The 24,700-nt window shown below is 39.3% G+C and overlaps 1 protein-coding gene across 4 annotated transcripts in view; it reads left to right on the top strand.

Annotated features, from left to right (window-relative positions):
- Positions 1-19,044, top strand: part of MND1 (meiotic nuclear divisions 1) — an 86,102-nt gene extending 67,058 nt beyond the window's left edge. For all 4 annotated transcript variants that reach the window (XM_060400932.1, XM_042234258.2, XM_042234260.2 and 1 more), the window contains 2 exons: positions 9,474-9,518; positions 18,785-19,044. In XM_060400932.1, the coding sequence (XP_060256915.1) occupies positions 9,474-9,518; positions 18,785-18,891 (152 nt within the window). In that variant the 3' untranslated portion in view covers positions 18,892-19,044. The remainder of the gene's footprint in view (positions 1-9,473; positions 9,519-18,784) is intronic.
- The last annotated feature ends 5,656 nt before the right edge of the window (positions 19,045-24,700 follow it).

The following is a 24,700-nucleotide window of genomic DNA, read 5'->3' as shown; positions in this document are numbered from 1 at the left end:
AATAGCTAAACAATAGCTAGTAGCCGCAACAGCAACCCTGGGAAGGTGGGAAGAATCAAATTTCCAAAGTTGAAGCATTATATTATTGTAAATGTCCAATTTCCACTAAAAAATTGCAAGACACGTAACGAAATAAGAAAATATACCTCATGCATGATTTTGAACTTTAAATCAGCTGTTTAAATGTGTGAAAAGAGCCAAAGAAAAATATGTTGGACTTCCCTGGTGGTGCAGCAGATACAAATCCAGCTGCCAATGCAGGGGACACAGGTTCCGTCCCCAGGCCAGGAAGAGTCCACGTGCTGGGGAGCAACTGAGCCAGGCCAGGAAGAGTCCACGTGCTGGGGAGCAACTGAGCCTGCAAGCCCACTAGGCACTGCCGCAGCCCATGTGCCTAGAGTCTGTGCTCTGCAACGAGAGGGACGGCCACAGTGAAGTGCACTTTGACGTGCCCCACCACTGCAGCAAAGAGGAGGCCCTGTACGCTGCAGCTAGAGAAAGCCCTCACGCAGCAGTGAAGACCCAGTGCAACCAAAAATAAATAGATTTTTTAAAAGAGAAAAAATGATCTGTCTAAAGCAGAGTACATCATGCGAAATGCCTGGCTGGAAGACGCACAAGCTGGAATCGGGATTGCTGGGAGAAATACCAATAACCTCAGACATGCAGATGACACAGCCCTTATGGCAGAAAGTGAAGAAGAGCTAAAGAGCCTCTTGATGAAAGAGGAGAGTGACAAGGTGGCTTAAAACTCAGCATTCAGAAAACTAAGATCATGGCATCTGGTCCCATCACTTCATGGCAAATAGATGGGGAAACAATGGAAACAGTGACAGCTTTTATTTTGGGGGGCTCCAAAATCACTGCAGATGGTGACTGCAGTCATGAAACTAAAAGATGGTTGCTTCTTGGAAGAAAAGCTCTGATCAACCTAGACAGCATATTAAAAAGCAGAGACATTACTTTGCCAACAAAGTCTTGTCTAGTCAAAGCTATGGTTTTTCCAGTAGTCACATATGGATATGAGAGTAGGACTGTAAAGAACACTGAGTGCTGAAGACTTGATGCTTTTGAACTGTGGTGTTGGGGAAGACTCTTGAGAGTCCCTTGGACTACAAGGAGATCTAACCAGTCCATCCTAAAGGAAATCAGTCCTGAATATTCATTGGAAGGACTGATGCTGAAGTTGAAACTCACGTACTTTGGCTACCTGATGTGAAAAACTGACTCATTTGAAAAGACCCTGATGCTGGGAAAGATTGAAGATGGGAGGAGAAGGGGACAACAGCAGATGAGATGACTGGATGGTATCACCAACTCAATGGGCACAAGTTTGAGCAAGCCCTGGGAGTTGATGTGGACAGGGAGGCCTGACGTGCTGCAGTCCATAGGGTCACAAAGAGTCGGACACGACTGAGCAACTGATCGAACTAAAGGAAAATCTGTGAATGATATCTCATCAAATACAGTAATCCCTTACATACAAATGAGTTCCATTCCAAGAGCGCATTGGTAAGTCGAACAGTTAGTCTAGGTACCAAGCAACACAATTGGCTATATAGTACTATACTATATACTGTAATAGGCTATAATACTTTTCACACAAATAATACATTTAAAAACACACAAAATAAAACATTTCTAATCTTACTGTACAGTACCTTGAAAAGTACAATAGTGTAGTACAACAGCTGGCATATTAGGAACTGGCATCCAGTGGACAGGCAAGACGAGTTGCCGACTGCAGAGGAGGTGGGAGATGGTAGAGCTGAAGTACTGTCAGCAGCAGGAGATGGAGGGCAAGCTGCAGTTCCGCTCATGCCTGACGACGGCGCAGGTTCTGCTTCCTTGCTAGCTTCAGATCTGTCTACCCTCTTGAAAAAAGGTCCCGTGGCGCCTGGGTAGCAGCTCTTGCTTCCTCACCATAGTCGACGACGTGGCAGCATTGGGTTGCGTACGAAGAGCTGCTGCAACCTTGTGTACCCTTCTACCTTACCGTTTCCTGCGTCGAAAATTTCGTCAGCTGTTCCTTGTCTGTCTCTGTTCTTTCTCTGGACCTCCTATTCCATTTTTTTCCCTTGCTCCCCTCTCAATTATTTTCACTTTTGTTTCCATCATCACCACTTGGTGCTTCTTAGCAGCATCAGCCACGCCACTGCTTTTGTGCTTGCTCTTGGACATCCTGGACTTGAAATAAAGATGTTGTATTACTGTACTCCATACACTGCTGTACAGTAAAGTACACAGAAGCACAGCCACTTGTAGAGGACGCGTGCATGTGACAGTCTGCTAGACATGTGAACTGACTTACATGCGTGGACATGTGAACACACGTTTGCATATTTGAGGGTTCATATGAAAGGTATTTAGTGTAGAGAATATGAATAAAGAGGTAGAATAAAGAAGGAACCAAGTAGAAATTCTGGAGCTGAAAACTATAGTAGCTAGCTGAAACATTCACTGGAAGGATTAACAGCAGATTTGAGCAGGCAAAAGAAAGTTATCTTCAGTAACTTGAAGATGGTTCCATTAACATAATCCAATCTGAGAAACAGAAATTAGAAAGAATGAAAAAACATTAACAGAGTCTCACAAACTATGGTATCAGAAATGCCAAGATTCCCATAATGGCTGTCCCAGAAGGAGATGAGAGAGATAGCTGCCAAAAGAATAAAAGCTGAAAATGTCCCAAATCTGATGAAAAACATTAATTTACACATCGAAAAGGCTTAACAAACTCCAGTTAGGACAGCCTCAAAGAGATCCATACATAAACTCATAATGATCAAATTGTCAATTGAAAGCAATAAAAAAAAGAAGTAACTCATCATATGGTGGCTCAGAGGTTAAAGCATTTGCCTGCAAGGCGGGAGACCCAGGTTCAGTCCCTGGGTAGGGAAGATCCCCTGGAGAAGGAAATGGCAACCCACTCCAGTATTCTTGCCTGGAGAATCCCATGGACGAAAGAGCCTGGTAGGGTACAGTCCACGGGGTCGCAAAGAGTCGGACACGACTGAGCGACTTCACTTCACTTCAATCAGATTCTTAGGAGCCATAGATGCCAGAGATACTAAAATGACATTCTCAAAATGATGAAAGGAAAAGCTGTGAACCAAGAATTCTGTATCCGGAAATATTTTTCTTCAAAAATGAAAAACAGACTAAGGTATTCTCAGGTAAATAATTGAAAGAGTTTGTCACTAAGAAAAATATAGAATTCCTTCTGGTTGCAGTGAAAGAACAGTAGACAGTAACTTGATCAACATGAAGAAATAAAGCAGCAGATTTATATGAGTAAATCTAAAGGACAGTATTGTGTATTTTTGTTCCTATCTCTTACATTCTCCTATCCAATTTAAATTACAGCTGCATGAAGCAGTAGTGATAAACATGTTCTAGGGCATGCAGTGTATAAAATACATTTTGTGACAGTAACAGCATAAAAGTGGGGAGCAAATGGAGCTATATAGGAGCAAAACCTTTGTATACTATTGACACTAGTAGTGATTCTAACTAAAATGTTAATAGTCATCCCTAGGGCAATCACTAAGAAAACAACCCAAAAATATTTGGTAAAAGAAATAGAGGAATTAAAATGATATACTAAAAATTACCATTTAACATAAAATGAAGCAATTGTGGAGGAACTGAGGAAGAAAAATTTGTATGACTTATAGAAAATAAATAGCAATTGGCAAATGAAAATCGTTCAGTTCAGTTCAGTCGCTCAGTTGTGTCCGACTCTCTGCGACCCCATGAATTGCAGCACGCCAGGCCTCCCTGTCCATCACCAACTCCCAGAGTTCACTCAAAATCCTACTTTATCAGTAATTATATTAAATGTAAGTGGATTAAAATCTCGAATTCAAAGGCGGGAATCGGCATGAAAGATTGAAAACACATAAACTACTGTCTGCAAAAGACTCAACATCTGACTCAAAGACACAGATATGGTAAAAGTAAAAGCTGGAAAGAGATATTACATGGAAACAGTAACCAAAAGCGAGCTAGAGTGGCTAAACCAATGCCAGAGAAAATAGACTTTACAACAACAATTGTTGCTGGAGACAAAGAAGTACAGTTTATAATTATAATGATAAAGGGGTCAACTCTTCAAGACGATATGACAATTATAAACACATACACAGCAAACAGTAGAGAACTGAAATACATAAAACCCCAAAGTATTGAGGGGATAGACAATTCAACAATGATAGTTTAAAATTTCAGTTCTCCATTCTGAGTGAAGAATGGAACAAAAAGATGGAACTTAAGAGATTAGAAGGGTGAAGCTGCAGACCAGCTGAGTCTCTGTGGGACACCCGTAACACCGGAAGACTTACTCTTCTCGTGTGCGTAGTCACTCGGTCGTGTCTCTCTCTCTGCGACCCGATGGACTGTGTGGACCCCATGGACTGTAGCCCACCAGGCTCCTCTGTCCATGAGATTTCCCCAGCAAGAATACTGGAGTGGCTGCCATCTCCTTCTCCAGGGGATCTTCCCAGGGAAGACCCAGGGATCGAACCCGGGTCTCTTGCACCTCCTGCATTGGCAGGTGGGTTCTTCACCAGTTGAGCCAACCGGGAAGCTTTATTCCTCTCAAGTAATATTCTTAAAGATAGATCAAATGTTAAGCTTATATCTCAATAAACTTAAATAGGTTGATAATACAGAGTATGCTTTCTGATAATAGTGGAATGTAAAAGATAATTAACAGAAGGAAATTTGAGAAATTTACAAATAGGTTGAAATGAATCAGCCCACTCGTAAGAGGGATGGCTCAAACAGAATCACAAGGGAGATTGGGAAATACTGTGAGGTAGTGAAAATGAAAACAAAAAAAACTTACTGGATGCAATGAAGGCATTGTTCAGTGGAAAACTTACATTAATATTGTAATGATTGTGTTAAAAATAGGGACGGCTCTCAAAAGCCTAGCCTTCTGTCTTAGTCTAGAAAAAGAAGAGCAAATTGAACCCAAGTAAATATAAGGAAGAAAATAAAATGACTAGAACAGAAATAAGAGAAATGGAGAATCAGAAAAAGAAGAGAAAGTCAGTGACGCCAAAAGTTGGTCCTTTTAGCATATCAACAAACTTGGCAAACCTTTGGCTGTTCAAGAAAGAAGGAAGATTTAAATTAATAAAATCGGGAATGAAAGAGAAAGATCATTATTGACCTTATAGATATAAAAAGGATTGTAAAGGAATACTATGAGCAATGTTTATATGTCAGTAAATTTGACAAGGTATACAAAGTGAACAAGTTTCTAAAAGGATACAAAGTACCAAAACCATCTCAAGTAGAAATGAACTTTGCAAACAGATGTATAGGCTTCCCTAGTGACTCAGTGATAAAGAAGCTGCCTGCCAATGCAAAAGATGTGAGTTCAATCCCTGGGTCAGGAAGATCCCTTGGAAAAGGAGATGGGAACCCACTCCAGTATTATTGCCTGAGAAATCCCATGGACAAAGGAGCCTGGTGGGCTACAGTCCATGGGGTCACAAAAGAGTCAGATCCGACTGAGCAACTGAACAACAACAAATAGATGTGTAACACGTTAAGAGATTGATCTGGGAATTAAAAGCTTCTCACAATGAAAAACTAAGTCTATACTGGTGAATTCTATCACTTTAAAGATGTGACTCTTCAATGGAAAAAAAAAACTTAGAAAAGAGAAAACACTTCCTAACTTATTCTTTGACGTCAATGTTACTCTGATACCCAAACCAAAGACATCATAAGGAAAAAAAACTGTAGTTAAATATCATTTACAAATGTAAGAATTCTGGAGAAAGTACTAGTAAATCAAATCCAGCAGTATGTAAAAAAAGATTATACATCCTGACTAAGTGACATTTATCAGGAATGAAAGGTTGACCCAACATACAAAAATCAATCTAATGCAACATATTGGTAGAATAAAGGTGGGGGAATGCCATCAGATTGTGTCAATAGACAAAATATTTGATAAAATCCAACACCCTTTCGTGATAAAAACACTCAAACTGAGAATAGAAGTGAACTGCCTCAATCTAATAAAAGGGTATCTGTAAAAAGTGCACAGCTAACATAATGGGTGGTGAAAGACTATATGCTTTCTCCAGCGATGTCCACTCTTACCACTTCTATTCAATATTGTACTGGAAATTCGAGCCAGGGCGATTAGATAAGAAAGAGAAATTAAAAGCGTCTGTATTAAAAAGAAAAAAGCAAAGCTATCTGTTTGCAGTTGACATGATCTTAGCCCTAAACAATCCATAAAACAAAATACAACTATTAGTGTTCACAAGTGAGTTCAACTGATGGCAAAATAGAAAATCAATGTGTAAAAAAATACTTGTATTTTATAAACCCTCAATAAACAACCTGAAAATGAAATTGAGTTAAAATTCCACTTATAATAGCATCAAAATGAATAAAATGCTTAAGAGTAAAATTCACTGAAGAAGTACAAGACTTGTACTGAAAACTAAACTTTTAATGAAGTTAAAGATCTATATTTTTAAGGTGGAAATACTCCCCTAGTCGATCTAAAGATTAACTCAAATCTCCAAAATTCCAGTTTCTTTTTTTGCAGAAATTGTTGTTGGTTCCAAAATTCATATGAAAATGCAAGAGACCCAAAGCAGCCAAAAGAATCTTGGAGAAAAAGTTGGAAGACTCAAATTTCGCAATTTCCAAACTTATTACAAAACTTGAGTAATCAACTCAGGCAGCAAAAAAAAATAATGCCATTTGCAACAACATGGGTGGACCTAGAGACTGTCACACTGGGTGAATAAGTCAGACAAAGAAGCAGAAGCATCTATGACATCCCTTATATGCAGAATCTAAAAAGAAATGATACAGATGAACTTACTTCCAAAATAGAAACAGACTCACAGAGAACAAACTTAGGGTTGCCAGGGGGAAGGATGAGAGGAAAGGACAATTAGGGAGCTTGGGATGGACAGGTATACACTGCTGTTAAAATGGATAACCAACAAGGACCTACTGTGTAGCCCAGGGAGCTCTGCTCAATGTTATGTGGCAGCCTTGATGGGAGGGGAGTTTGGGGGAGAATGGATACCTGTATATATAATGGCTGAGTCTCTTTGCTGTCCACCTGAAATTATCACAACATTGTTAGCTGGCTATACTCCAGAACAAAATAAAAAGTTTGGGGACTTGTCTGGCAGTGCAGTGGTTAAGACTATGCCTTCCAATATAGTGTGGGTGTGGGTTCGATCCTGATCAGGGAACTAAGATCCCACATACTGTGGGGTGCAGCCAAAAAGTTTAAAGAAGAATTTAATAAAAATTAATTAATTTTTTTAAAAACTTGAGTAATCGAGGTGATTTGGTACTAGTAAATGAATAAACATATAGGTTAATGAAATAGACTTGATAGTCCAGGAGTAAACAAAGTTTTGAACAAGGGTACCAAGACCATTCAATCAGGACAGAATACTGTTTTCAACTAATGACTCTTGGGCACCACTGGTTATCCACATGTAAATGAATCATCCTCGCCTCCCACTTCACAGTGTATACAAACATTAACTCAAGTGGAGCAGAGACTTAAATGCAAGAGCTAAAACTATAGAACTCTTAGAGGAAAAACACATAGCTATCTGTGTCTGTACCCTTGGTTTTTTAAATATGACGTCAAAAGCTCAAGCAGTCATATAAAAAGTATACAAATTTGACTTCATCGAAATGACAACTTTTGTATGTCAAAGTACGTTGTCACGAAAGTGAAAAGAAAACCCACAGAATAGGAAAAAATAGTTTTCAAATCCTATATCTGAAAAGAACTCTTCTGATTCAACAATAAAAAGTTTAAACACAGGCAAATGGGCTTCCCTGGTGGTTCAGATGGTCAAGAATCTGCCTGCGATGCAGGAGCCCTGGGTTGGGAAGATCCCCTGGAGAAGGGAATGGCTACCCACTCCAGTGTTCTTACCTTGAAAATTCTAGGGACAGAAGAGCCTGGTGGGCTATATAGTCCACAGGGTCACAAAGAGTTGGACACAGCTGAGCAGCTAATACACACAAAAGATTTGAATACGTTTCTCCAAGGAAAATACACAAATGGCCAATGAGCATATGGAAAGAAACTCGGCATCACTGGTCATTAGGGAAATGCAGGTCTCGACACAAGGAGATACTCGTTAGGATGGCTGTTATAAAAGGAAGGCAAAGTAATTGTTGGTGAGGTTGTGGAAAAGTTGTAACTCTTGGATTGCTGGTGGGGTTGTTAAAGTGATGCAGCCACTTTGGAAAACAAGTTATCTGTTCCCCAAAATGTACATACAGTTACCGTTTGAGCCAGCAATTGCATTCCCAGGTAATATACCCAAAAGAATTGAAAACATGTTCACAGAAAAATTGTTATTCACATTAGTCATAACAGCCCAAACGTCCATCAACTGATGAGCCGCTAAACAAACTGTGGGATATCTATACAATTATTTGATAATGAAAAGGAATGAAGTTCTGATACATACTACAGTTGCCCAACCTTGAAAACACTGTGCCAAGTGAAAAGAAGCCAGACATATAATTTAATTTATGTGAAACATCCAGCATAGGCAAATCCATAGAGACAGAAAGTAGTGGTCTCCAGAGATTCGAGGGAGTGGGACTGTGGAGTGACTCTTCACAGATGTGGGATTTCCTTTCGGGTGATGAGAGCTCTGAAGATAGGTAGGGGTGATGGTTGTACAACCTTGTAAATATACTAAAAATCACTGAATTGGATGCTTCAATATGGTGAGTTCTGTGGTATATAAATCTTACTTCAATAAATAAATGCTCTCATTATGACTAATGTGTATACGCATTTGATCATGCCATTGTTACGTGCTGTGTAGATTGACTTGAACAACATAATATAGATACAGATACATTTAATACCAAGATATATAATTAAATATAAGGTAAATATTTCCTCCTTCAGGGCCACTACTGGATGACCATTACAATTTTATTGTCAGGTTTATTTTGGTCTAATTTGTATACGGGCTTCCCTGATGGCTCAGTGGTAAACAGTCCACTGCAGGAGACATGGGTTCAATCCCTAAATGCGGAAGATTCCCCTGGAAAAGGAAATAGCAGCCCACTCCAGTGTTCTTGCCTGGGAAACCCCGTGGACAGAGGAGCCTGGTGGGCTGCATCCATAGGGTCTTGAGGGAGTTGGACATGACTTAGCAACTAAACAACAACAAATATGCATATACTAAAGTGCTTACCAATAAACTTATTTTACCCTCTTCTGGTGTTGCAAATTATTTGAGAAACATCTCAGTTAAACATTTTGTTTTTAAACAGCAAGTACAATAATAGTAGGGGACATTTAGGAAAGAGATCCTGGTCAAGCTGACTTTGTGTTCATGACTTATATAACTGCAGCTATCTAAAATTTCTTTGGGAAGTTGAGCAGGTTTGTGAAATACATTGTCACTTATTGAGATTTTTTTTTTTTTCAGGTCAAGCAAATCAAGTGGCCAAAGAAGCTGCTAACAGATGGACTGGTATGTATTATAATGGTAATATATACCAGTGTGTTACTACTGGTAAACTAGTCAAACTCTCCTGCCCTTTCTAGGGTGTCAGATGCAGAAGCTATTGTGCCTAGTCTTGTTTAAGAAAAGACATTTCTGGAAATGTATGTATTAATCAAGTTTTCATATCTTAGATCATTAAAAACAGTCTTCTGATGAGTTATTTTGTAAAGTATGAGACATTTTTGGAAAACAAGTGATAGCTTTCAGTTTAAGTTTTATATAGCTTTTCCCCAATAAATCACTTAGACTAATCACTTAACCTTCATATATATTAATGCAAGATACAACTTTTAAGAGTTTTGTGGAATGTGAAAGATTTGTCTTCTTGTTGATAATATTAATTTGTTGAGGACTGACTATGAGCCTGGCATTGTAAAGCCTGTCTATGGTGCATTCTCATTTTATCGCCACAGCAGTCTTGTGAGGTAGATAGGATTATTATCCCTAATTTTAGAGGTGAAACTGAGGCCACTGGGATCCCACAGTCACACAGGTGCTGAGCATTGGAACAAGAATTAGATTTCCGAGTCCAGGCTCTCTTCCACTACACAAGACAGTCTTCTCTGTGTACCTGCTTTCATGTAAATGCCCCATTAATCCATTTGCCAATGGATACACCCTCTGATGTATGCCAGGAATATTCTAAGAGATGGTAATTTACAGGGTATTAATTATGTGTCTTAAAGTTTAGAAGAAAAATAATAAATAGTGCTTGTTGTAAATTATATACCAGTATGATCACTATTTTTAAAGCCTGTGTGGAAGTTACGCTGGTGCTTCTCCAGTATTTAAGCATAAAGTAATGGTGATTGGACTTTCCCACCCTGGGAAGTCTTTAGTGCCGCTGTGTGTGTCACTCGTCCTGGTTCTGTTTCTGGGAGCGTGTGGATAAGATCGCATTGATGCCGAGATGCAGAAAGCTTGAAGTGGCTGCCTTACTAAAGTCCAAGGTGGTTAGTCGCTGGAAGAACGGGGACTTGAGCCAGATTTCCCTGATTCCATATTCAGGCTTCTGTGCTTCACTGAAAGCTTAAGCATCATTTTTCCTTGTCTGTTTTAGAATTAAAATCAATATAACTGGCCTTTGGCTCCTATAAAATTGCAGTCTTACTTATTACAAAGTTATTTCCTAATAGTATGATGCTTTATGAAAAGAGCAGAGAGGGCAAAAACAGCCAACTAACAGTAAATAGAAGGGACCAGTGACATGTGTGCCCAATAAAGTACAAGTAACCAGTAAATGTAGTGATACCGTATAGGTGTGAGAAGTACAAAATTTTGAGTGGAAAAAAGGCAAATGGATTTTTTACGTTAAAAGTAAATCAAAAGTTACAAAGTGATTTCCCGTAGTTAACAAGCAGTAGTAACAGGAGGCCTGTGTATATGGTGAGAGAGGAACTTGACTTTGAAAGGAATCCTGTTGTGCTCGTTATTTACTGTGTGACTCATTGAACCTCTCTGAGCTTGCTTCTTCATCTGTTCAATGTGGATAATATTTGCCTCAACATTTCAGGGGGATTCAGTAAAACAGTCTGTAAGCCCTTTAGCACACCATTAGACACATTGATAAACAAAGACTCCCATTTTTCCTTCCTTTTAAAAAAGTCCTTTTATGTTTTCCCATTGATCGTAAACTTCAAAAATTATAATTTAAAAAATGTGAACAACTTCTTTTTCCGTTGTGTTACTAGCTGAGAAAGAACCTAAAACTTTTAAAATCATGTAGGAAGGATGATATTTTTAGAAGAGCAGAAACAGCTGTTAAGAACTATATTTCCATTTGAGTTTATGACTTGCTCCTTCTAACATAAAAATGTTATGAAAAAATCATGGAGTTATATTACACCTCAGAAAACCTTCCTGTTTTCAAAACAAACAAAAAGAAAACATCAGTATTATTTATAACTAAAGATTGTTATATAATTATTAAGATTTGGTTTCTTCATATGAAAAAATTCCTAAAATGTATGTAAAATTGAGCATATATACTTTTCAGTAGTTCAGTATTTCAGTTTTGTAGAATGAGAAATCAGGGTATAAATAGTGTTTTGTGACATTAAGTAACTTTAAATGTGATATATGAAATTACACAAAACCTTGCCTGATAACGAAGATAGTGGAGTTTTTATGACTTTTTATGAGAGACTTCTTGGTGAGTGAGAGGGATAGGTGTTTTGACTTCCTGATGTAGACCCATGCGTGTGATACTCCCTGTTCTAGTCCTAAATTTATCCTGGGTTTGCCATCTAATAAACTAACACAAATTCTACCCCTCTTAAAACTGTTTCTTTTTTTAAAAAAATAAAGTTTTCCCAAAGTATACAAGTGGGACCTGGTTAAACTTAAAAGCTTTTGCACAGCAAAGGAAACTATAAACTATAAGCAAGGTAAAAAGACAACCCTCGGAATGGGAGAAAATAACAGCAAATGAAACGACTGACAAAGGATTAATTTCCAAAATATAAAAGCCTCTCATACAACTCAATATCAGGAAAAGAAACAATCCAATCAAAAAGTGGAAAAGAGACCTAAACAGACATTTCTCCAAAAGAGACATACAGATGGCTAACAAACACATGAAAAGATGTTCAACATCGCTCATTATTAGAAAAATCAAAATCACAATGAGATATCACCTCACACTGGTCAGAATGGCCAACATCAAAAAGTCTACAAACAATAAATGCTGGAGAGGGTGTGGAGAAAAGGGAATGCTCTTGCACTGTTGGTGGGAATGCAAACTGATACAGCCACTATGGAGAACAGTGTGGAGATTCCTTAAAAAACAAGGGCTAAAGCTACCATATGACCCAGCAATCCCACTCCTAGGCATGTACCGTGAGAAAACCAAAAGTGAAAAAGACACACGTATCCCACTGTTGATTGCAGCACTGTGTACAATAGCTAGAATATGGAAGCAACCTAGAAGTCCATCGACAGGTGAGTGGATAAAGAAGCTGTGATACATGTACACAGTGGAATAGCACTCGGCCATTGAAAGGAATGCGTTTGAGTCAGTTCTGATGAGGTACATGAACCTAGAACCCACTTTACAGAGTGAAGTGAGTCAGAAAGAGAAAGATAAATACCGTAGTCTAATGCACATATACGGAATCTAGAAAAATAAAGAATTTATTTGCAGGCAGCAGTGGAGAAACAGACATAGAGAATAGACTTATGGACATGGGAGAGGGGAGGAGAGGGTGAGATGTGTGGAAAGCGTAACATGGAAACTTACATTACCATATGTAGAATTGATAGCCGATGGGAATTTGCTGTATGGCTCAGGAAACTCAAACAGGGGCGCTGTATCAGCCTAGAGGGTGGAATGGGGAGGGAGATGGGAGGGAGGTTCAAAAGGGAGAGGATATATGTATACCTATGGCTGATTCATGTTAAGGTTTGACAGAAAACAATAAAATTCCATAAAGCAATCATCCTTCAATAAAAAATAAAAAAGAAAAAGTTTTTAATCCAATTATAAATGTTTGCACACAACAGAAAAATTGACAGGTATGAACTATCAGAATTGCAGATAACACTGTCTTAAAGGCAGACATCCAGTGGCCCAAGGACGTATTAAATCAGTCACTTGATTCATTAAGAATTGTGTAGAGAGGCTTTTTGTTTGTTTGTTTGTTCTTCACCTTTGAAGGTTTATAGAGTGGTTTCTTGCCCTCACGTGACCCAGTATCCTTCCTGCAGAGGCTCCAGCCTCACTGTAGTGCCTGTTTCCTCCTCCTCTCCTGATCCCGGCTTGAAATCCAAAGGTTCCTGCAGTGCCAAAGCTGTCCTCTTATTTTCTGCAAGTCTTTCTGTATTCTTAGAGTCTCATAGAGTCTGGAAACAGTACATATAACACTTGATCTTTTATCTCTAACATACATATCACTTTGGAATTGTTTAGTGTTAATTTTTCTCTTTCTTGTGTCAGTTTGAAGGCATAGGCTCTTTATGTTCTGCAAGACCTGTAATATACTTAATAACTGTCTTATGTAGCAGTATTTGTTGGTGACTCTCAAGAATGCATAGGTTATGCAGACATCAACCAAATTAAACAGACCATTCTAAAGTACCTCATGCTATTAGTTAGTAGTTATCACTTAGGTTCTTATGGAAAGTAGAGATTTGGTTTAGATTGTTACATAAAGATTTGTTTTAGTATCTGTTGATATTCTATGCCATGAATATCAATGAAACTAAGCTGTGCCGTGTGGGGCCACCCAAGAAGGGCAGGCATGTTGGAGAGGTCTGACAGAATGTGGTCCACTGGAGAAGGGAATGGCAAACCACTTCAGTATTCTTGCCTTGAGAACCCCATGAACAGTATGAAAAGGTGAAATGATAGGATACTGAAAGAGGAACTCCCCAGGTCGGTAGGTGCCCAATATGCTACTGGAGATCAGTGGAGAAATAACTCCAGAAAGAATGAAGGGATGGAACCAAAGCAAAAACAATACCCAGTTGTGGATGTGACTGGTGATAGAAGCAAGGTCCAATGATGTAAAGAGCAATATTGCATAGGAACCTGGAATGTTAGGTCCATGAATCAAGGCAAATTGTAAGTGGTCAAACAGGAGATGGCAAGAGTGAACATTGACATTCTAGGAATCAGCGAACTAGAATGGACTGGAATGGGTGAATTTAACTCAGATGACCATTATATCTACTACTATGGGCAGGAATCCCTTAGAAGAAATGGAGTAGCCATCATAGTCAACAAAAGAGTCTGAAATGCAGTACTTGGATGCAGTCTCAAAAAGGACAGAGTGATCTCTGTTCATTTCCAAGGCAAACCATTCAATATCACAGTAATCTAAGCCTATGCCCCAACCAGTAACACTGAAGAAGCTGAAGTTGAACAGTTCTATGAAGACCTACTAGACCTTTTAGAACTAACATCCAAAAAAGATGTCCTTTTCATTATAGGGGACTGGAATGCAAAAGTAGGAAGTCAAGAAACACCTGGGGTAACAGGCAAATTTGGCCTTGGAATACGGAATGAAGCTGGGCAAAGGCTAATAGAGTTTTGCCAAGAGAACGTACTGGTCATAGCAAACACCCTCTTCCAACAACACAAGAGAAGATTCTACACATGGACATCACCAGATGGTCAACACCAAAATCAGATTGATTATATTATTTTCAGCCAAAGATGGAGAAGCTCTATGCAGTCAGCAAAAACAAGACCAGGAGCTGACTGTGGCTCACATCATGAATTCCTTATTGCCAAATTCAGACTGAAATTGAAGAAAGTAGGGAAAACCACTAGACCATTCAGGTATGACTTAAATCAAATAAATCCCTTATGATTATACAGTGGAAGTGAGAAATAGATTTAAGGGACTAGATCTGATAGACAGAGTGTCTGATGAACTATGGATGGAGGTTTGTGACATTGTACAGGAGACAGGGATCAAGACCATCCCCATGAAAAAGAAATCCAAAAACGTAAAATGGCTGTCTGGGGAGGCCTTACAGATATCTGTGAAAAGAAGAGAAGCAAAAAGCAAAGGAGAAAAGGAAACATACAAGCCTCTGAATGCAGAGTTCCAAAGAATAGCAAGAAGAGATAAGAAAGCCTTCTTCAGTGATCAGTGCAAAGAAATAGAAGCAAACAACAGAATGGGAAAGACTAGAGATCTCCTCAAGAAAATGAGATACCAAGGGAACATTTCATGCAAAGATGGTTTCAATAAAGGACAGAAATGGTATAGACCTAATAGAAGCAGAAGATATTAAGAAGAGGTGGCAAGAATGCACGGAAGAACTGTACAAAAAAGATCTTCACGACCAAGATAATCACAATGGTGTGATCACTCACCTAGAGCCAGACGTCCTGCAATGTGAAGTCAAGTGGGCCTTAGAAAGCATCACTGCGAACAAAGCTAGTGGAGTTGATGGAATTCCAGCTGAGCTATTTCAAATCCTGAAAGATGATGCTGTGAAAGTGCTGCACTCAATATGCCAACAAATTTGGAAAACTCAGCAGTGGCCACAGGACTGGAAAAGGTCAGTTTTCATTCCAATCCCAAAGAAAGGCAATGCCAAAGAATGCTCAAACGACCGCACAATTGCACTCACCTCACACGCTAGTAAAGTAATGCTCAAAGTCTCCAGGCCAGACTTCAACAATAGTGAACCGTGAACTTCCTGATGTTCAAGCTGGTTTTAGAAAAGGCAGAGGAAACAGAGATCAAATTGCCAACATCCACTGGATCATGGAAAAGCAAGAGAGTTCCAGAAAAACATCTATTTCTGCTTTATTGACTATGCCTTTGACTGTGGATCACAATAAACTGGAAAATTCTGAAAGAGATGGGAATACAGACCACCTGACCTGCCTCTTGAGAAACCTATATGCAGGTCAGGAAGCAACAGTTAGAACTGGACATGGAACAACAGACTGGTTCCAAATAGGAAAAGCAGTACGTCAAGGCTGTATGTTGTCACCCTGCTTTTGGCCACCTCATGCGAAGAGTTAACTCATTGGAAAAGACTCTGATGATGGGAGGGATTGGGGGCAGGAGGAGAAAGGGAAAACAGAGGATGAGATGGCTGGATGGCATCACTGACTTGATGGACGTGAGTCTGAGTGAACTCCGGGAGTTGGTGATGGACAGGGAGGCCTGGCGTGCTGCAATTCATGGGGTCACAAAGAGTTAGACACGACTGAGCGACTGAACTGAACTCAACAGAGTACCTCATGAGAAACGCTGGGCTGGAAGAAACACAAGCTAAAATCAAGATTGCTGGGAGAAATATAAGTAACCTCAGATATGCAGATGACACCACCTTTATGGCAGAAATTGAAGAGGAACTAAAAGCCTCTTGATGAAAGTGAAAGAGGAGAGTGAAAAAGTTGGCTTAAAGCTCAACATTCAGAAAACGAAGATCATGGCATTGGTCCCATCACTTCATGGGAAATAGATGGGGAAACAGTGGAAACAGTGTCAGACTTTATTTTTGGGGGCTCCAAAGTCACTGCAGATGGTGATTGCAGCCATGAAATTAAAAGACACTTATTCCTTGAAAGAAAAGTTATGACCAACCTAGATAGCATATTGAAAAGCAGAGACCTTACTTTGCCAACAAAGGTCCATCTAGTCAAGGCTGTGGTTTTTCCAGTGGTCATGATGGATGTGAGAGTTGGACTGTGAAGAACACCGAGCACCAAAGAATTGATGCTTTTGAACTGTGGTGTTGGAGAAGACTCTTGAGAGTCCCTTGGACTGCAAGGAGATCCAACCAGTCCATTCTAAAGGAGATCAGTCCTGGGATTTCTTTGGAAGGACTGATGCTGAAGCTGAAACTCCCATACTTTGGCCACCTCATATGAAGAGTTAACCAGTTGGAAAAGACTCTGATGCTGGGAGAAATTGGGTGCAGGAGGAGAAGGGGACGACCAAGGATGAGATAGCTGGATGGAATCACTGACTCGATGGACGTGAGTCTGAGTGAACTCCGGGAGATGGTGATGGACAGGGAGGCCTGGCGTGCTGCGATTCATGGGGTCGCAAAAAGTCAGACACGACTGAGCGACTGAACTGAGCTGATATTCTATAACAATTAAAGAAATCAGAATATTTTATTAACATTCTATTTGATATAGCAGTATTCACCTTAGCAGTTAACTTTATTCAAACTATTTAATTATTATTACTTGATACTTGGAATTCAGCTTCCTAAAACAGTATTCTTAAAAGTGATCAAACTCCATATAATAACTTCCTAATGATACCATACAGTATAACAGTATACTTCAGACCAGGTGACTTAACTAAAGAAATTGATTTTCTCACAGTTCTGGAGGCTGAATGTCCAGAACCACGGCGTCGGCAGGCGTGGTGTCCTGAGTCCTCTCTCCCCGTGGCTTGTAGATGGCCGGCGTCCTGAGCCCTCTCTCCCCGTGGCTTGTAGGTGGCCGGCTTCTTCCGTGTCCTTGCAGAGCTTTCCAGTGCCTGTCCCTGGCGCCTCAGTGTGTCCACTTTCCTCTTCTTGCAACACTACCAGTTAAATCGGATCAGGGTCCACCCCAGGTTTTAATTTAATCACCTCTTTAAAGACCCAGTTTCCAAATACAGTCACATTCTGAGGGAGCTTTGGGGGAAGTGCTAATTCAGCCAACAACACTCCAAAAGAACCTATTTCATTATCACAACTAACACAGTGCTTCACGTTTTACGGAGCACTATGAACCAGAAAGTTGTATACCATGGTTTTTCTATATTTATAGTCAGTACATATTCCTTATAAAGATGGTATATGTACATTAGACAGAATATTTAAAATTAGAAAAAGAAAGCTCACCGTCATTCCTGTTCTCTAAGTGCTGCCAAGTGGCCACACTGGTCCTGCCTTGCATAGACACGCTTCTGGGTGATTGGACGTGTAGAGTACTTGTATTTTTTTCTTTCGTTACACTGAGGTGAAGATTTGATCATAAATCTTTGTGCACAGTTGGTTTTATTTCCTTCGGGTCCCCTTAGATAGATGTAACACTTTTTTTCGGTGGTAAGATGCGCTTAAATTCCCTAGAAGACATTAAGGCTATAGCTGCTCCTTTTAGCCTTCAGTGACCCCCTCCTCTTCACCCCTGCTCCCTAGCCTGGCTGTCTAGAAGCCACTTCTGTGCTGGGGGAGGGAAGAAAAGGGGTGCCCTCTGGGACAGGAGCAGCTCTAATTCCTGAGGTAACAGAACCCTACCTCTGCTCTGGAGATGTTAAAGAGGCACCATCAGCCTCTCCCTGTCTTTGGATTATTCTTTAAGTCAGGTATTCTTTAGTGGCAACTGATTTACTGAATTTTTTGAATATGAAATCTGTTTATTCAAAACAATCACTAAAATTTTCTTTATTCTGAAAGTTGATTGTCATTACTCTTGAAGATGGGTTTCCCTGGTGGCTTTGTGGTAAAGAACCCAGCTGCAGTGCAGGAGATGTGGGTTCGATCCCTGGATCAGGTATATCCCCTGGAGAAGGAAACGGCAACCCACACCAGTATTCTTTCCCAGGAGATCCCATGGACAGAGGAGCCTGGCGGGCTGTAGTCCATGGGGTCACAAAAGAGTTGGACATGACTTAGCGACTAAACAACAATAACTCTTGAAAATACAGAAATTTCCTTATTTTGATGCTTCTAAAATAATAGAAATTTTTTTTCAATGAGTATAATTGTATTTGAAATTTTATGATTATGTTTCCAACTCTCAAAAATATTTCTTTTCTTTATAGATAACATATTTGCCATAAAATCTTGGGCCAAAAGAAAATTTGGATTTGAAGAAAATAAAATTGATAAAAATTTTGGAATTCCAGAAGACTTTGACTACATAGACTAAAACGTTCCGTGTTGTTGTTGATGGTGAAGGAGCTATGTGCTTATGAATATGTAAATTTTTATACTATCCAGCTAAATGTACTGAATTGTCATTTACCTGTAACTGTCTTTATCGTTTTGTTAATTTTAAATAAAGTACAGAGTGTGGATGTTGTCACTGTTTTTGATTCTCCTCAGTGCTCATCAGAGTTAGGAGAATGCAAGTAAAGTCTGTTACGCTTACCAATAATTTTTTTTTAATAGATCAAAGCCATCATGACATAACATTTTTTAGTTTTATTCAAATATTAAGAACTAAAGGTACCTCTGAAGACTGTATTATATAAGCTTGGAAATAACTTTCAAAACTAATGGCTACTTTACTATTAATATTTCTCAGTATTTAGTGGAAAATGTGTCTGATTGAGTCTCAGTATATTGCATCATATTTGCAAATTTCCCACAGGAAAAAATACAGAAAGTTGATGTTCCTTAAATTTAGAGTTAGGTAGTAATTCCTCAAACATGAAAGCTACTTTTTTTTAATGTTTGATGCCTTTCTGCTGTAAAGAACAAAACATGCCCTTTGTCCTAATTTATACACTTGTAAAATGATATAGTGGTATTAGTATAGCATGCATACTCAGCTAGAGTTCAGGGATTTTTTTTTTTTCCATCTAACTTCAAAAAAGAGTAGATTAAAAATAATGTATGTCTCGTGTGTATATCTTTTTCCAGTTCAACTTTGGCATTTAGGGTATTTGCAGGACAAACTTAAAGAAAAGAAATATCAGCCTAATCAGAAAAAAAAGACTAATGTGTGCAATGCCTTTTGCATACATGCCTTAATTTTTCTTCACACAGTCCAATTTTGATGTTCTTATAAGTAATTTGGATGAGGTACTCCATATGTTTGAAGTGACCCAGATGGTATCCACACCATTTGTTCGTGAATCTGGTCTTTGAATTGTGTGGAGTTGCCAGGGGCCTACTTAATCACTTCCTGGATGTGAGCAGGGAGCTTACTGGTCCAACTTTGTTCTCAAGGCCAGTTTATGTTGCCTTAGGGCAATAGCTCTTCTCGCAGGAGAAAGTATTTGATGTAAAAGACAAAGGACAAAAAATAAAAATAACCCGTCATAAGCCCTTCCCTAATATACTAATGGGAATTCCAAAGCTTCTCAGACCTCGTTTGCTGTTTCTTAGAAAAGATGCTTCTGGGAATTCCCTGGCAGTCCGGTGGTTGAGGCTTCCCAGGTGGCGCTAGTGGTGGAGAACCTGCCTGCCAACGTAGAAGCCGGAAGAAGTACAGGTTCCATCCCTGCATCGGGAAGGTGCCCTGGAGGCATGCCAGGCCACTCCAGTACTCTTGCCTGGAGAATCCCATGGACAGAGGAGCCTGGCAGCTACAGTCCACAGGGTCACAAGGAATCGGACACGACAAGCGATTTCGCATCCCTGCGTGCCAGTGGTTAGGAGACTGTGCTCTTCCTGCTGAGGGCCCAGGCCGGATCCCTGGTCAAACTAAGGGAGCAAAGATCCCATGAGCTGCACGGCATGGCCAAAAAAATTTTTTTAATTAAAAGGTACTTTCCTCTTTAGAGAGAAGGTATATATGTTCAAAAAGAAAGCCATTTCTAATGGCTTAAAAGATTCTATTTCATAAATATTTAGGTAGCTTCAACATATTTATTTTTACTATCTTATGGGGCTAGCCTGAGAATCACTTCTCAGCATTTGCCTAAGATCAAGTGTAGTATGGAGGCTTCTCACGTGGCACAGTGGTAAAGAATCTGCCTGCCAGTACAGGGGACACGAGACGGAGGTTTGATCTCTGGGTTGGGAAGGGGAATAAAAAATGACAACCCACTCCAGTATTCTTGCCTGAAAAATTCCATGGACAGAGGAGCCTGGTGGGCTACAGTCCATGGGGTCGCGAAGAGTTGGATGCAACTGAGCAACAGCCTGAGAATGATTGAGATGGAGTCTGTTCAGGAGCCCCCCAGAGACTGTGGTACCCTCCTAAGCCAGCAGTGGGCTAGTAGATGTTTAGCTAAACCGAGTCTTTGGAAAGGGAGTTGGGGCCTGGTTTATAGAATGTGCCTATTTGTGTGATGTAAATGCACGCAGCATAGAGAATTTCAGAGCACCAACGTGATGGCAGTGCCGGATTGGAGAAAGATGCTGGATATCATGCCGTCTTTTTACCGTGCAGACACAGTAGATGTGAGTCCTCTACAGCATGGATGAGGCTAAAGTGTAAGATAATCAGGGAGCGATGAGTTTTTAGTTTTAGTGCTACTGTTTTTAATCCGTAGCTTGTGTGGTTTCATCTTTGAGATGGCTGGATTAACAGCTGGCCCACTGTTACTAACTGTTGGCTTGCCTACTGCAGCACCTCACGGTTCTTAATCTTGCAGAGCTGCTTTTGAGTTTGTTCTTCCCTGAAATTAGAGACATTGATTAAGAAGCCCAGGGACACTGGTCCAGCAAAACTCTAGGTAATCCTTAGTCCTGGGTTGGTTTTGTAATTGACCTGAAGACTGAGGACAACTTCCGTAGACCTAGAGTCAAATTGCTAGTGATTCAGGATCAAATCTGATACAGTATTGTATGATTGACACTCCCGATGTCATTTCAATGAATTGTGAAGTTTAAAAGGCATTTGAGAGATGATTTCCATCTTAACAACCTTCTTCACATGTAGTTATTAAAATCTCACTACCTATCTTTTAAAGAACCCTAGGAAAAATTTTACAGTCTCCTAATGAGTTTCAATTTTCCGGGCCAGGTCAGATCACTGAAATGTCACTTCTGAGGCTGGGCCAGGAACAAAGAAATCCCTAAGGATGAACTGGATACCACTTTTCCTCTGATGTTTGCCGCATCATTAGTCTAATAGGATTAGGAAGTTCTTGGCCTGTCTCAGAAATTGATACTATTACCCTAAACTTTATTAAACATGATTCTAAGGGATTAGAAAAGGCAAGTACAGCCAAGAAGCAAGAACCACTCTAATAATTCTTGATCAGAAAAATCTAAATTGTAAACCCAATAATACTGTTTTTTGGGTTTTTTGTTTGTTTAAGAACACGATTGGAATAAAATAGAAACCATTTTCCTGCTAATATGCCATCGTAAGAGCAGTTACAATGGGACAGGTGATGGGAGGGTGTCTCAAAATTGCACATAAATCCCCTTTCAGGATGTGCTTCCTGAATACTGTCTGTATGCTAGGAGGAAAACGTACTGCATTATGAACTCTCCCACTGCAGTGAATTTATATTATACTTTCTCCAGCTTGATTTTTAAAAAATTATTTGTAAGAGATAAGAGGCTAGGTGATGTGACTATCTTTGAATCTCAAGGCTAATGATTTCTATGAACCAAGAATGGCAAACTACCATCCCAGGAGCCAACTTCAAGGCCCGTTTTTTACAGCCCTGGAGCTAAGAACGCCTTTTTACACTTTTTAAATGATGTAAACATAGGAATAAGCAACAGAGGTGGTATGTAGCCTACAAAACCTGAAATATTTACCAGCTGAACCTTTACAGAAAAAGTTTGTCAACTTTCAAAAGATCAGAAGCGGACAGCCTGTGGTCCAGATGGACATGCAAGGCATGTTTTGCCTAACCTGTATTTTACTTTTCATTTAAACTGGCTGTCAACACAGTCACATGTAAAATTTCACGTGCGTTTCTAGCTTCTTTTGAAAACTGAATGATTCGGCAACCCCCATGGCAGCACATCTGCCGGAGGTGAGAGGACTGACTCGGGTGGCGAGTTCAGTTCTTAGAGGAATGCCGAGTACAGCTTTCTTCCTGAAGTCACTCTTCTGTTCCAAGGTGACAAACTGATTTGAGATCAAACTTTAGTTTCAACTTTTCACGTTCGAGAAGAAAAATCCTGGTGCCAGTTTTTGTATTAAATGTTTAACATAGAACTGGCATCTTGGTGAAACATTCTATGCACAAACAAGCGATGTCTTTCCAGATGCTCAAACATGCTTTTAGTGTTTCCTATAGACGGGCTCCCCTGCTAACTCGGACAGCAAACAGTCTGCCTGCATTGCGGGAGACCTGCATTCGATCCCTGGGTCAGGAAGATCCCCTGGAGAAGGGCATGGTAACCCACTCCAGTATTGTGGCCTGGGGAATTCATGGATAGAAGAGCCTGGGGGGCTCCAGGCCATGGGGTCGCAAAGAGTCAGACACAACTAAGCAACTAACGCGCACACTTAGTTTTTCCAGTGGTTTTATAGTTCTCTTCCTATAAAAGTTTTACATTTCTTAAATGTATTCCTAAGTATTTTATCTGTTATCGCCATTTTAAATGGAGTTTTTTCCAACTGGGTATTTATGTATCTGAAGGCTGTTTCGCATATTAATTTTGCATCCTGCCATCTTGCTAAATTCTTTTTTGATTTTGTTTTTTAATTCTCCAAAGTTTTCCAGATATCCTATCATATCATATTCAAATAGGCATAGTTTTAATTCTTTTCTCATTGTTTTCTCTTACCTGATTGCATTGGGCAATACCACTCATAAAACTGTAGTAGAGGCAGGAGCATCTGTCTTATTTCTGACTTCAGTAGGAACGCCTTATAATTCTGCATTAACGAAAATGCTGGCCTTTAATTGGTAATGTTAAGGAAATAGCCTGTTTTCTCAAGAATTTGTATCAGGAATGCTTGTTAACTTTGTTGAAGTTTTCCCCCATCTATGAAGATAAGCATACGATCTTTCTTTTAAAATCTATTAATAAGGTGAATTTTTCACTCAACTATCTGTACATTCCTGGCATAAATCCTACTTAGCCATGGTGAATTATTTTCTTAATGTGATATTAGAGTTAGATATTATATAGATGTTAATAGTTTATTTAGAGTTTTTACATCAATATTCATACGTGATACTGGTCTATAATTTTTTTTTTATGTGCTATCTCTACAGGTTTGGATATCAGTGTTATACTAATGTTAATCCTTTTTAAAAAGGATTTGCAAGTTTTCTTTCATCTGCTTTGAAACAATTTATTTAACACTGGGATTACCTGGCTTCTAAAGATATTCAACTATAATTTTCAACAACAAAACCAAAAATTGGATCATTCTGAACATATGAATCAATGCTATTTTGCTTTTCACTTAAGAGTTTGAAAATTTTGTTCAAGAAACTTGTTTTACTTGCTATATATTGTTTATTCATGAAGATGTACTAAGATTTATAGACATTTGGTTTGTTTTCAGCTGCATGCTGTTTCAGACGGTATTTTCATAGAATATTTCCAAACATCTGTTTGTGCATTCATGGGAGTTCTTGTCAAGAGAAAAAGAGAAGCTCTTTTGAGTTTGTTTTTTACTCAAGAAGACTATTCATGAAGAACTGATCCTCTACAAAGACTATAAGTAATATAAGATAGAGCTGAGTTTTATAGAAAAGAAGAGGAGGGGTAATGGCTTTGAGGACTTTTTAAATTGCTCTTTCAATGGGTTTTCAGAAATGAATTCTAAGTAATTTTTTATTGAAACAATTTGTAAAAAAATGTGCTGAGACTCTATTATCAAAAACAGATTTGTAAAAATTACTGCCTTTTAGCTGAAATTTATTAATTAGAAAATTTGTAATTAGTGCTCAGGTGTCTTTAGGTTAAAGATTAGCTTTTAAAGGTTAAATGCCAAATGCTTTCTGAAAACCTCTCTAAAATGTATCTTGCTGATTTGGAGATTGGATTTGATGCAGAAAAGGCTAGTTACTTTGCAAGCCCTAACTTGGAAGGCATCGTGTTTCTCATGACATTTGGAAAAGTAACTGTGGAAACTTTTTGCA

This window comes from Ovis aries, chromosome 17, assembly GCF_016772045.2.
Source record: "Ovis aries strain OAR_USU_Benz2616 breed Rambouillet chromosome 17, ARS-UI_Ramb_v3.0, whole genome shotgun sequence".
Taxonomy (NCBI): Eukaryota; Metazoa; Chordata; class Mammalia; order Artiodactyla; family Bovidae; genus Ovis; species Ovis aries.
This window is presented reverse-complemented; position numbering and strand designations above follow the sequence as displayed.